The sequence below is a fragment of the Cygnus olor genome, chromosome 1, assembly GCF_009769625.2.
Source record: "Cygnus olor isolate bCygOlo1 chromosome 1, bCygOlo1.pri.v2, whole genome shotgun sequence".
NCBI lineage: Eukaryota > Metazoa > Chordata > Aves > Anseriformes > Anatidae > Cygnus > Cygnus olor.
In genome coordinates, this window is record NC_049169.1 from 32617635 (window position 1) to 32630079 (window position 12445).

At 37.9% G+C, this 12445-nt stretch overlaps 1 protein-coding gene and 1 long non-coding RNA gene across 11 annotated transcripts in view; one reads left to right on the plus strand and one right to left on the minus strand.

Moving 5' to 3' along the window:
* Positions 1 to 9661, plus strand: part of TMEM117 (transmembrane protein 117) — a 220366-nt gene extending 210705 nt beyond the window's left edge. For 8 of the 9 annotated variants that reach the window (XM_040551590.1, XM_040551598.1, XM_040551570.1 and 5 more), the window contains one exon: positions 5740 to 8922. In XM_040551590.1, the coding sequence (XP_040407524.1) occupies positions 5740 to 6380 (641 nt within the window). In that variant the 3' untranslated portion in view covers positions 6381 to 8922. Of the gene's footprint in view, positions 1 to 5739; positions 8923 to 9491 lie in introns of those variants that run through there. The other variant, XM_040551629.1, reaches the window with a different exon arrangement.
* Positions 7329 to 11878, minus strand: LOC121067304. 2 transcript variants are annotated; one of them, XR_005818226.1, is made up of 5 exons: positions 11708 to 11878; positions 10937 to 11058; positions 10002 to 10089; positions 8398 to 9872; positions 7329 to 7436 (listed from the first exon to the last, which is right to left on the minus strand). It is a non-coding gene; the product is annotated as an uncharacterized LOC121067304 (long non-coding RNA). The 2 variants fall into 2 exon arrangements; XR_005818222.1 differs by lacking the exon at positions 7329 to 7436 and having other exon boundaries at positions 8396 to 8518; positions 8806 to 9872.
* Between the last annotated feature and the right edge of the window lie 567 nt (positions 11879 to 12445).

Sequence of the window (12445 nt, forward strand, 5' to 3'; positions counted from 1 at the left end):
TGTTTACGAAAATATGTAGTCTACTTTAGTTTCTATAATACCCAGGGAAATTTGTAATACTTAAAAGTAAATTTTGTTACTTCAGATTCTTTCATTTTTGAAAGGCACTCGGAGGCCTGGCTGGTACCATCTAATAGCAGCACTGGAGATCCAGGAGCACCTGCTGTCGAGTTTCCGATAAGTTCCAAATGGAAAATGTTAAGGTTTAGGTTTCAAAACAGATTGGAGATTTTTCTAGCCGTTTATAGATGTGTTTCTGAGTTCTGGTCTATCCAGAGTACCCTTCTGTCCAATGGAGAAATTGTCACCTATGTGTCTGGCAAGTGCCTGGTGTGACTGGCTTGTACACTTAAACCAAAAGAGTGCCAAGCATCACCTACACAACCATCCAGGCCAAGCATCACCTACACAGAGATGCCTGAGGGAGCCTGTGGACAAAAATAGAAAGGTTAGAGGTAAAAACAAAGCTGTCTATGCACACAGACATGAAAAGATCTGAGGATTTGCTGCTTAGTTCAGCTGTGAGTGGTCTGCATGGATGTATCTAGCTAATAACGCTAACGTGACAGAAGAGATGAAGAATTTTTCAAAGATACTTGAATGTTTTACAGAGGCGTCTGAATGTTTTAGATACAAATTGCAATTGAGATGAGAGTCTAAAGACAACATGTCCTACACTAGCCTCTGGCTGTGGTTGCACAGCATGAGGCCACTTGAGTCTAGCCTTAATAAGTGGGATTTTCACATATTCTCTTGACCTCCAGAGAGTTGCTGAGGACTGGTTTCTACATGAGGTCTCTGTTTTTTTTTTAGGACATGACTACTCTGTTACAGAGAGGATATGCGAATATAAAAATACTTCAGAATCAGAAGCTGTTTGGGAATATTTAGACCTGCAGGATCTGCTTCAGTTGCCCAGTAAATCAGTTGCATGCGGGGTTGTGGACTGGTTGCTTTACCCTTTGTAGACTTTATCAGCCTCTTTAAAAATGAGCACTGCCCAAACATCTTCAGCTGGCAGAAATAGGTGACTCTGCAAATGTCATGTGTAACACGTAAAGACTTCAACACTGTGAATGGCAGTTATGAACCAGGTGTATTTTAGGTAGTGTATGGCTGAATGACATAGCCTGTATCACCACCTGATTTTCTTCATTGTAACACCATTGAGGAGCCTGGGTATAATTCTTCTCAGTTTGCTGAAATGCTTGACTGGCCTTCCAGTCTTGGGAGCTGCATCCTTCCATCTCAGATTGTCTATGGAAAATCCACATGCTTCAAGAAAAGCTAAACGGTGCCAGGCGTATGCAAATATTCTTGGCCTCCCTAGAGCAATAGGGGTACTGATCCTACAGAAATTGGTCAGGAGACAAATAGAATGGCTTCATAGCGTGGAACTACATTTTTGCTTCCCATTTTTCGTCTGTAATGAAATTTGAAGCACCGTAAATTAAATTATATTGTGGGGTTTTTTTGCCCTTTTGTTTTGTTGTTTGTTTTTTTTAGAAGATGAATACCTATACCTTTATAATATATTTATCCTGACTCTTTGCAAAACTCTAGGCTTGCGCTCATATATGCACAAGATGAGACGTCGAGTGACTCCTAACTTACAAAGTTCATTTCCTGTATGAATATAATATATGACTTTGTCTGTTATTTAAAAAACAGAACACAAAATATTTTATATACATACATTATATATGTATACGTATTATATGTAATATATACATATATATATATGTATTATATATGTTCATTAGTATAATAAGTCTCCAGCATGAATTATCAGGGGGAATTATCATCAGATAGATGTTTGTAAGTGGAGACTGTCAGACCTCTTGGGTCAGATCGCTTCAATACATATATCACCAATCCAGAAGGATTGCTGGGTAAACGGGGTTTATTTGGCTATCATGCTGCTAATACAACTGAGTAAAGTATGTGCCTTGGAAGAGGGATAAACAGCAGAGAACACTGTATTCTAGAAAGAGGTAAATACTTCCTGTAAGTAACCAAGACAGTGCTAACTCCCAGTCATTTTGTGTTGCGAGAGATTAATACAGCCCTTGGCTACAGGGAATACTGAGTAGGAGTAGGAAGATGTCATGGTGTTCATATATAGTTATAATGATAACCATATAAGTTATCTGATATGTTGCTCATATTTAGTGTTTAGTTCTTTTCGCAACAGTTTTCAAAAGAAAAGGAAAAATCGTAGAGCTCATAGAGCACACCAGAGATGCAGAGGATGTAAAAATTATCTAGAAATGGGAAATATAAGGAGTTTTAAGCACATCTAATAGAAAATAGCACAATATTTAATAGAAATAATAGAATAATCTAATAATAGAATCTAATAATAATCTAATAGAAAATAGCACATCTAATAGAAAATCAGCAGCTGTCAGGCAACTAGCTGCCACTTAGATGTACAGAACATGACTCATCTTAGTTTACTGGAGCATCTGCATCTAAGCTGTTTGTCCAAGCACCATTTATAGTCCACACCAACACAACTGATAGAATCAGGAGAGCTTCAGGCTGTGCTCCTCTCTGCCTAAACCTATCTGGAAGCTAAGTGAGGGAGTTTCAAGTTCATGCTTTTAATGTAACAGGAGGAATTGAAATGTACATCTCTTTCATATCAGGTGACTATTCTAATTTATTATACAAGGGGGCCAGAGCCTTTTTTAAATAGTTCTAACATAGCTTCACAATTATGAAATCAGAGTGTAGGACAGATCCTACATGAAGCCAGAGATCAGACACCTAACTACCTCTGTTCAGTATTTTCAGTATTTTCTGCTAGCTTCTTAGGTAGCAGAACACAACTCCTTCACCATCAGCAGGCTGGCATCTCAAGACTTACTGCTCAGGTGGCTTGTTCTAGATGTTGCACTTTGGACACAGATGATTACTGTGAAATCCACTAGGTGCCATTATGCCAAAAGACGAGGTGGATCATAGCTCAGCATTAGAATAGCAAAGTTCCCTTTGTCAGTCATACCTGAAGCTAGCAATCAAGATTATATCAGTGTCTTTATAAAGGCCATCTTCATAATTTTCCCATTTCATTACACTTTGAATTTTGATCTTTCAGTCATCTGTTTTCCTACACATACTTTATTCTTGCCATAACTATTTGAAGGGAAAGAGTAATACTGGTCCTACAGGAGTCTCCTGCCTCCAGGGTCTAGCAGTCTTACTGGAAAGGCACCTGTCATAGCTTTGCAGAAACACAGAGTACCAAATGCAAGGTTGTTGTTTTTTTGTTGTTTTTTTTTTTTGATGGAGCTGGTTTTTTTGATGCTTTCTGGTTGAATCACAGAGCAATATTTGATGACAAATTACTGTTCCAAAAAATGTCCAGGTGAACAACCATAGCAGAGAAAGGAAGTTTTGAATACGGTAAATTAAATTTTCTTTCAAACTGTGGGTAAACAGCTAACAGTTCTAATATTTGTATTTCATTGCCATTCGTGTTTAGCCTATTTTCCTAAGGAAATGAGAATTATGTGATCATGTTCTCTGTGTGAATTGGTCTCACTCTCTCTATCCAAGAGCATCAAATAACTTTTCAACCCACAGCCAGTTTCAAGAACATTTTCGGAGGGTGGGAATCTAAACAATACTTACATTCCCATCATGTCCTGAGAAATGGTGGTTAGGTAGGGGAGAATCATCCAAGTCAGTGCCCAGCTGAGGAAGGAGCAGGTAGAAGTCATCCATTATGTATTCTGTTTGTCAGCAGCCAACTAATTGGTGAATGTGTGTCCCAGCCAGCCCACCGACACACACTATGCAAGATATATTCTGGCTGTGTTTTCTGAAACATCTTACTTGATGGGGAAGCTAAGGTAATTCAGACAGAGAGAAAAATATAGGGCACAAATCCATAGGAAACTGCATCAAGCTAAATCAAAGAATCATGGAATCATTCAGGTTGGAAAAGACCTCTAAGATCATGTAGTGCAACCTTGGACCTAGTACTGACAAGTCCACCACTAAACCATGCTACTAAGTTCTACATATACATCTAAGTTCAAATTCTATTGTTTCTTACTATATTTTGTATTTTAGCATCATTTTCAGAGTCTCAGTGTTCACCTAAGGGACATAAGTAATATAAAATGTAGTGACAATCTTCTAAAACCATTATTTTCTAAACCTACCTCTTTAATGAGTTGACTACAATATTGCTGAAAACCAGAAAAAAAGGCTAAAGGAGTTATTCAGGAATTATGTGAACAGGATTCACTGCAATGTCTTTTCAGTGCAGTTTGATTTCTGAATAGTGACAATAACACAATAGAAAGAGCATTCTCATCCATTTCCAGTCCAAGTATAATCTAGGTTGATTGAAGAGGACCATTAAACACAATTGCTAAAATACAAGGAGTTACCCTAATGGAGCATTTTGGTCCATGGTACAATATGAAAATACAGACCTTGAGGAACTGGAATTCACTTATTCTTTACCAAACCAAAGACATAAGTCATATGGTAGATTCTCTGTTACATTTATTTTCTTTTTTTCCTTGAGGCCTACTTAAATATGGTTTTAGCATAGACCAATATCATTCATCATCAGCAGGAACATTCCTCAGTGAATGTCCTTTCACATCATGCTGTGGTGTCGGTCACAAATTCTCCATCCTGATGCAATTTTGATGACATGTAGATTTGCTGGGTTCTTGATTGGTGCCAGTCATTACTTCACAGGTAAGATTTTAACACATGTTCAGCTAAAATGTAAGGGATTCTTTAAGTATGAAAACAGTGTAATTTTGTTTTGTCTGTGTATATTCACTGATTAATTTAGCTAAGAAGGAACACCTGGAGGTCATCTGTTCCAATACCTTGCTCAAAGCAGGGCCAACTTTGCAGTTGCATAATGTTACCTTTTATATATTTTGGATGCCTGGAGGAGACATGCAAAAGAGTAATTTTAAATAATAAAAGGAGAAAAGGTTCCTCCTCCACTATTGCAGGAGCTTCATGTTAGACTATGAGTCACTCCTTGGAGGAGTTTCTCACTACACAGAGTATAGGAAAGCTAAATTGACTAGTCTCCCAAGACTAAAATCAGCCCTTGGTATTTCTCAAGGGCATAATACCTCTAAATCACAGTTTATCCAGTTGCCCCACCTGCATGTATCTGGGCACCATGGTTAGTGTACGAAACAATATATGTATGTACTTTTAAAATGTACATACTTACAAAGCTCCCAAAGAGCCTCACTTCATTCATTACTGGCATATAAATAATTCTATTAAATATGGCCTTTTCAAGGAGAATTTCCATGTGAGTGTTTCTGAAGCTCTGAAATTAATGCTTTTTAGGTTTATTGATCTATACCACATCGCCTAATGGTCTAATCAACAGGTCACCTACAAACTGCAATGCGAATTCAATTGATATACTGCTGTGCTTACATTACAAAATTATTTATTATGTGCCCAGACCTAACTGTGAAATACTAAGGGATATTCAGCATAAATCTGAATGTGGTAGAAATCTTATTACAACTTTGCTTTACTGATTAATAAAAAAAGGATTTTTCTCTCAGTAGCTTTTACATATGAATGCATTTGTACTGCTTCTAAAATGAATATATCAGATGACTGAATTGTTTTTTTTTTTTCCCTTTTCCTTTTTTTCTTTTTCTCATTTTCCTTTTTCTTTCTCTCTCTTTCTCTCTCTCCTTCTCTTTCTCTGTTTCTCTTTCCAAACAGGCAAATGGTTTAACTATGGAATTATCTTTCTTGTTTTAATCTTGGATCTAAATATGTGGAAGAACCAAATATTTTACAAACCTCATGAGTATGGCCAATATATTGGTCCTGGACAGAAGATCTACACAGTGAAGGACTCAGAAAGCTTGAAAGACCTTAACAGAACTAAGTTATCTTGGGAGTGGAGATCCAATAACACTAACCCTTTGACCAACCGGACCTATGCCGAAGGAGACATGTTCTTACACAGCAGATACATAGGCTCTAGCCTTGATGTCAAATGCCTGGCTTTTATTCCGAGTTTGTTGGCTTTTGCTCTGTTTGGTTTCTTCATCTGGTTCTTTGGGCGATTTCAGAAAACTGACCAAGGCATGGAGAATTTAGACAAATCATACACAAGAATGAAACGAAAGTCACCATCAGATATGGGAATGACACGAGAAAATACACAGGTGTTAGTAGAAGAACCATTAAGTTTTCAAGAACCTCATCTTGTATCCATAAAATCAGACTTAAGTGAAATAGTTTTCAATTCTTCTCTCCTCACTTCTGAAAACTTGAACGCACAATTGAATGAACAAGAAAGCCCTTTACAGCCAGTACCAGAGTCCTCTGTCCCTAAGAGTAATCCTCCAGCATAGAGGCAAATACCCAGGAAAAATAAATAAGCAGTTGCTGTAATAGTTCAGTTTTACCTTTTGTAAGATAAGATTTACATAGTGTTTAGACTAAGAAATTCAACCTATACCAAAAGGTGCTCAGCATGCTTTTTCTAGGATTTTTTTTTTTTTTATTTGTATTATAGTACGTGCCTACTGTATATCTAACATTCCTTTATAGATTGCTTCCCAAAATTGCACAAGCTATTTATTAATACATTACCTTAACTGTACAATAGTGTATTAGATGATTACTTGCAGGTATAAAATTCTACCGTGGTGGTGCCTTGAGACATTAAACTGTTTTTTAACTCAACACCAGATGTATAGCACAGTTCTTCTAATCTATTTTGCAAAGCTTTTTGTATAAGGTTATTTTCAAGTATCATTTGATGTCTTAACAGAGGAGATAAATGCAATTATTCCTTAAGAAGGGTTTCTGTTAGGACATCACAACTTGACTTTGTTATTTACTCATCTGTGGAGCCAGTGACTTTGATGACCGGACTGCAGAGAAGCATGTTGATTACCTTTTAATTTTTGCTGGCTAGCTGCCAAACACAAATACAGATTCATTATGCAGTAAACACAAGAGCGATAATACAGCATGGGTCACTACTTACAAAAATGTGACTTTCTCCATCAGTAATAGCAATTATGTGATAATGCCTAATTATATTTTTCATAATTAAAGATAAACTGCTCCTTGATTAAAAATTCTGCCCTTCACCTTTTAGAAACGGAGGTGAAAATACACCCTTAAAGCAACTTTTTCCATCATCCCACCAAACCTATGTAATATCAAAGAGCCAGTGGAGTGCTTACAGTAAAGGACGCAGAGCCCGTTAAATCCAGTATTCGTATGCTTCGGTGCAGATGTTGTCTGGGTATACACGAAACATACATATGAAACACGCCACACATGGACAGTCTAAACATGCTGCAGAAATGTTTTGGGGTATTAATTAAAATGGATTTATACTTGAAATGTCTTGTAACCTTTTCTTTCTTCATTCGTTATCCACGAGTAAAAGTAACCTGGAAGCAGAAACATGGCAAAAGTGTTTATTTTGCTTTTTTGAAGGGGACTCTGGAATGTGAATTCTTCTGCTGTATGATCAAGCAACATGCACTAGAGAAAGTGCATATCTAAAACATCAGAAAGACTCTGATATGCCTCTAATTTAGTTCTATAAATTGTTGTTACAAGTTACTAAATAATAAGTCATTTTTAAGCCTGAATTATTTCCCTGTCATTTACTGGTGTTGCTGTATTTTGTCTTTGTGACTTTTTTATCTCCATTGTTTTGATCTATCTGCTTTTAAGTTTTTGGAATGCTGGATTTAGCATGCATAATAGAACTATGCATTTATTAACTGTCAGTTGAGAGTCAATTTTAATAAACATCATTCGACAATTGTTTATTATGAGGCAGGAACATATTCTATTAGTTTTGAAGTTCGCTTAAAAAAAATACACATGCATTGTCCTATTTAAAATCACAAATATTTCTGGCACTAGAAAAGATAGACAGTATCGCAGTAAAGTCAAAATCAAATATTTTGTTTATGGACCATTTAGTATTTCATCAGGCAAAAGTTTACTTTATAATCAGACTAAATATTTATCCATTAAAAATATGGCTAAGAATAAATCTATTAGCTTTTGCCTATTACAGCCTATAAATTTGTTTAATTGACAATATATAACCAAAGACAAACCATTAATTACTAACGGTAAAACACTATGAGATCCCACCTGTATTATGTAAGAGGTGACTATATTGATGCTTGACTTTCAAGCAGAATTTGATTTAAAAGTCAGAGCATTTGTTAAGTAGTTACAGAAATAGCTGGTTGATTTTGCAGATACATGCTGCTCTGTATGTTTTGGGCACTATAAACCCAAGTACTGAAAATCTCCCATTAGTCTGTTTCTCTTTTTGTGCATGGGAGTGGTTAAATCCATTAATATGTAGGCAGAAAATGAAAGACTTACTTGAGCCTTACAGCCTGCGTGATGACATGACTCTGAGAAAACTGCTATTAAGCAACTGATCCACAGCTAAAATAATTCTGTGACCTCACATTGAGTTAATGCTTTTAAGGCCCTTGCAAGCCTGCATGAAAGTGAGAAAAACATCAAATAATCTAGATTTTGCAGGAGTATTTAAATTAATGGTCAAGCAGAGAGACTGCTTACAACATGAATTCTTAAGAAGTGAAAAGACTCAGTGTAGCCACTCACCACAGTCAACTCGTCAATTTAATTAGAGGAGGAAGGAATCCTCCGTTGTGTGGGAGCCTCATTTGTAAACACAGACACAGATGAGAGAGGAGAGGAGTGTTTCCACTCTCTGCTTTCAGTATCTAGTCTGAGAAGCCTGAGATAGGTAACTAGACTTACCCTGAGACTTACGTCAGTTTAGCTCGTCTGCTCCTGTAAACTGACTGCCAGTAGTGGCTGGAGTACGTTTCAGCCAAATCTCATTCATGTGCAGAGACCACACAATTTGAAACAGGGGAGAGTACGTGGTTGCAATCTAAACTGCACTCGTGTGCTGAGCTACTAATGCAGATTCATTCTTGATATTCTCCTGAAGCAACTTGTCTTCTGCTCTTCTGCCATGGGCTGTAGAAGAGCCCATGGGAGACTGGGTGGGTAAGAGGCCTAAAATTGGTTACCTGAAATGGAAGTATTCTTCCCATGATTACATTCATTGTCTTCAGCTGTTGTTCATTATTAATATTTTGAAATGTTTCTTTAACTCCAAAAACTCTGAAATCTTCTCCTATCTTTTGCCCACCACTATGACTTTGATATAGTTGGTTGACCTTTTCCTGAAAGTTTAACAAAATTTGTTTTATTCTTTTTTTCTTTACCTGAAAAAGTTGAGCAACCTATGGAAGGAAAGAAACTTGAGGAAATGTCAAGTTTTCACACGTTGCATGAATCTCCATTCTGCCCTCTCTAAGAAGCCATCTAGCAGTCAGCAGTTACCATCAATGTAGGGCTGTGTATGCTTTGTCAGAGACTGGATTTGGCACAATAGCTTTTTTTTTCTTCTTTTTTTTTTTTTTCTCTTCCCACAGATCCACAGATACTCTGTACAGTGATGCATATGTAGAAGAGACATCTCTGGGCTAAGCACATAAGATCTGTGAGCACACAGGTGCCTATAAATTACTTCGGCATCCTCAACCTTTGATGAGATGGAAATGACATGAGGCAAATAGAATATTTGTAGGAAATACCTTAAATACAATCTTCATGTGTATGAAAACATTTATGTTTAAAAATCCAATTTTATAAAATGTGTGCATGTATGTATATTTGGAGTCTAAGGATTAGTTGATTGTCTTGGTGAAACTGCTGAAAGCAGACAATTCACTCCTGCCCTCTTTATTCTGCATTGCTCCATGGGTGTTACTTACTCCAGGTTGTTTCATCTCCTCTGCCTCCCCTTGTATTGCCTATAAAATACAAAACCAAAAAGGAACATTTAATTGCACTATCTGCTTCCTCAAATTACAGTTTTGTCAAATCTATGCGAAAAGTAAATTTATTCTGTTTTAAAGATTTCTGTCCTTTCCAGCTAGTACCATCTTACGCTGGGCTACTACACGGTATTACAGTATGTGCCAAGTAATTGCTTTTCCTCCAGTGAATAGCTTCCATCATGACAACCACCTGAAAACAAAGAACAGACACCTCTTAAAGACTGGAAAGACAGCAATTCAGATACCTACTAGACTTGCAAGCTCATTTTCCCACAAGTGCACAGGTTATGACTCACTAATAAAAGATGTAACAGATTTTTAATACACTGCCCTTAATTTTAATGACCTACTAGGAGGGGCTCAGTGGGAGAGAACTTTTTATCTTAGACCATAAAGTTGAAGTGGTTATGGTCCTGCAAGCAGTGTTCCAGCTTTTTTGGTTGCGTTTAAAAGTAACCAGCTTAAGCTTTGAGCAGATTGCCAGACCCATAAAAATTAGACATACCAAACTGTGAATAAGACCATAAAGCTGATTCATTTGAAATGGCCTAGTGCAGGATATAGACACAGCGCATGTTTATGAGATGTTAGAGTGACCCTGTGCTTAAGACTATGGATAGTGACATGCAGAGCTTCAAACTGCATTTATTAACAAACAGTTCTAGTTACTTTATTGACCAAGATGCTGCTGCATGCACCAGACATACCAGCTCTTCTACCATGCAGCCCGTCCGTTCTAAGTCTCAGATGACAAAGGGGTTGTTCGTCCTCATTCCTCGTTTGTATTCAAAACTGTCCTGACCACAATGTGGCAAGTCATCAGGATACCAAATACACAACCAAGGACAACGAAAAGGCAGAAGTCTGGTCTGTGAGCTGCACAGCCTTGAGGTGAGGAAGAATGCGTTATGTGACCATTTCAGAAGTAAATCAATATATGTAAAATCCCTGTTTCATAGGAAAACTGGGGGACAAATGGAGAGACAATAACTATCCATCCAGAACAGAAGAGCAAGTCCTTCTTCCATAATGCTCACAGTTCTCAGCTTCCAGATGACGTCTGGGTGAGCAGCTCTTCTGGGTGACTAGGTTTTAACACCATCTTATTTCCCTTCTATCAATTCCTCTGCATGGGGGATGCCAGCAGCTTTTCATTTTTCTGAAAGAAGCAGGAACAAAACTTACGAAGGAGAAACTCCATGAAGCTTGTAGTTTCCACAGCAAACTCCTTGCTGGAGAGAGGAAAAGTATGAACCCAGCTGCTTTGCTAAGAGCATTCTAGTAGCATCAAATCCTTTCAGAAATGTATGTTACAGCTGCAGCACAGTCACGAGGATACCTCTAATCTCTGCTTTTCCTTTGATGTCTGGCAATTGGGGTCTGCAGAAGGGAAGCTTATCTGATTCCTGCAGCCAGGTTACAGACCCAGGTCTCATGCTGCTTTGTGACATCTGGAGCACTTCCCTACATATTGAATTCCTTCGATTCCTTCCCCTCTTCTTTTTTTTTTTTTTCTTTTACTGAAGCCCCATTCTTTGGCTTTTATTTCCAAGCAATTTTTATTGTTGGTGACCTAAACTGCAAATAACCCACCAAAGGCCTGTAATTGCTGTTACTGATACAGTACCATCTGCACACAGGCTCTGCCCAGCCAAGGAAATTCTGCCAAAGAAGCAACAGGTACCTGTTCCAGCCTAGGGACAAAACTAGCAGGAAAATGCTTCACTGCAATACGGTATGCTACATACAGAAAGGTATTTGGTCCATCTAACCAGTCCCTCTATGAATCATTACCAAGGAATACTTACAGACTTACAGCTTTACAAGTGGATGTATTCATTCAGCAAGATGCATAACCGTGGAACTTTAAAACAACCAGGGCCCCCTCTCTTCTGTTGTGAGTTGCCGTGCTCTCAGCTACATTTGAAGGAGATGGGCGACATGAGCATAACAGGTGTTTTCCTCAGGTTTGCCTTCATTACAGCTCTTCAGTTCCCAGGGAAAAAGGGCTTCCAGCCTGCTCATTAACAAAGCCCCAGTGTGTGCCCTGGCTGACATAACTTCAGTGATGGGCATTCTAAGGAAGCGTGGGCTCCTTTCTTCTTTTCAGACAGATGAGTACCGTTGCTGTGGCTGGCTGCTGTGGCTCCTACCTATTATCAGGGAAATGAGAAAGGCAAGCAGAAAGCAGTCATAATAGTCAAAATGCATATTTTTTTCCAAAAAGTCATTATTAGCTGCTTCTTTGCTCTCTCTTTTTTGCCACCTTTCAAAGAAAGTTTGAAAAGGATCTGAACATTCTTATTTCTTCAGTTGTCAACTTATTTTTTTCATTGTTTCTTTTTCCCATAGGATTCTTTCCATGCATTTTCCACTATTTAAATCTCTTTGATTCTCAGTATCCTCAAAATTACCTGCAGTTTCCATTCAGGGTTCTCCTTTCCTCTCTACTTACCTTCCCTTCACTTTCATAGGTTCACAAGATAATTCAGGTCGGTAGGTGTCTCTAGGCAAGTTCTTGCACAAAGCAGGGTCAGCTCTGAGCT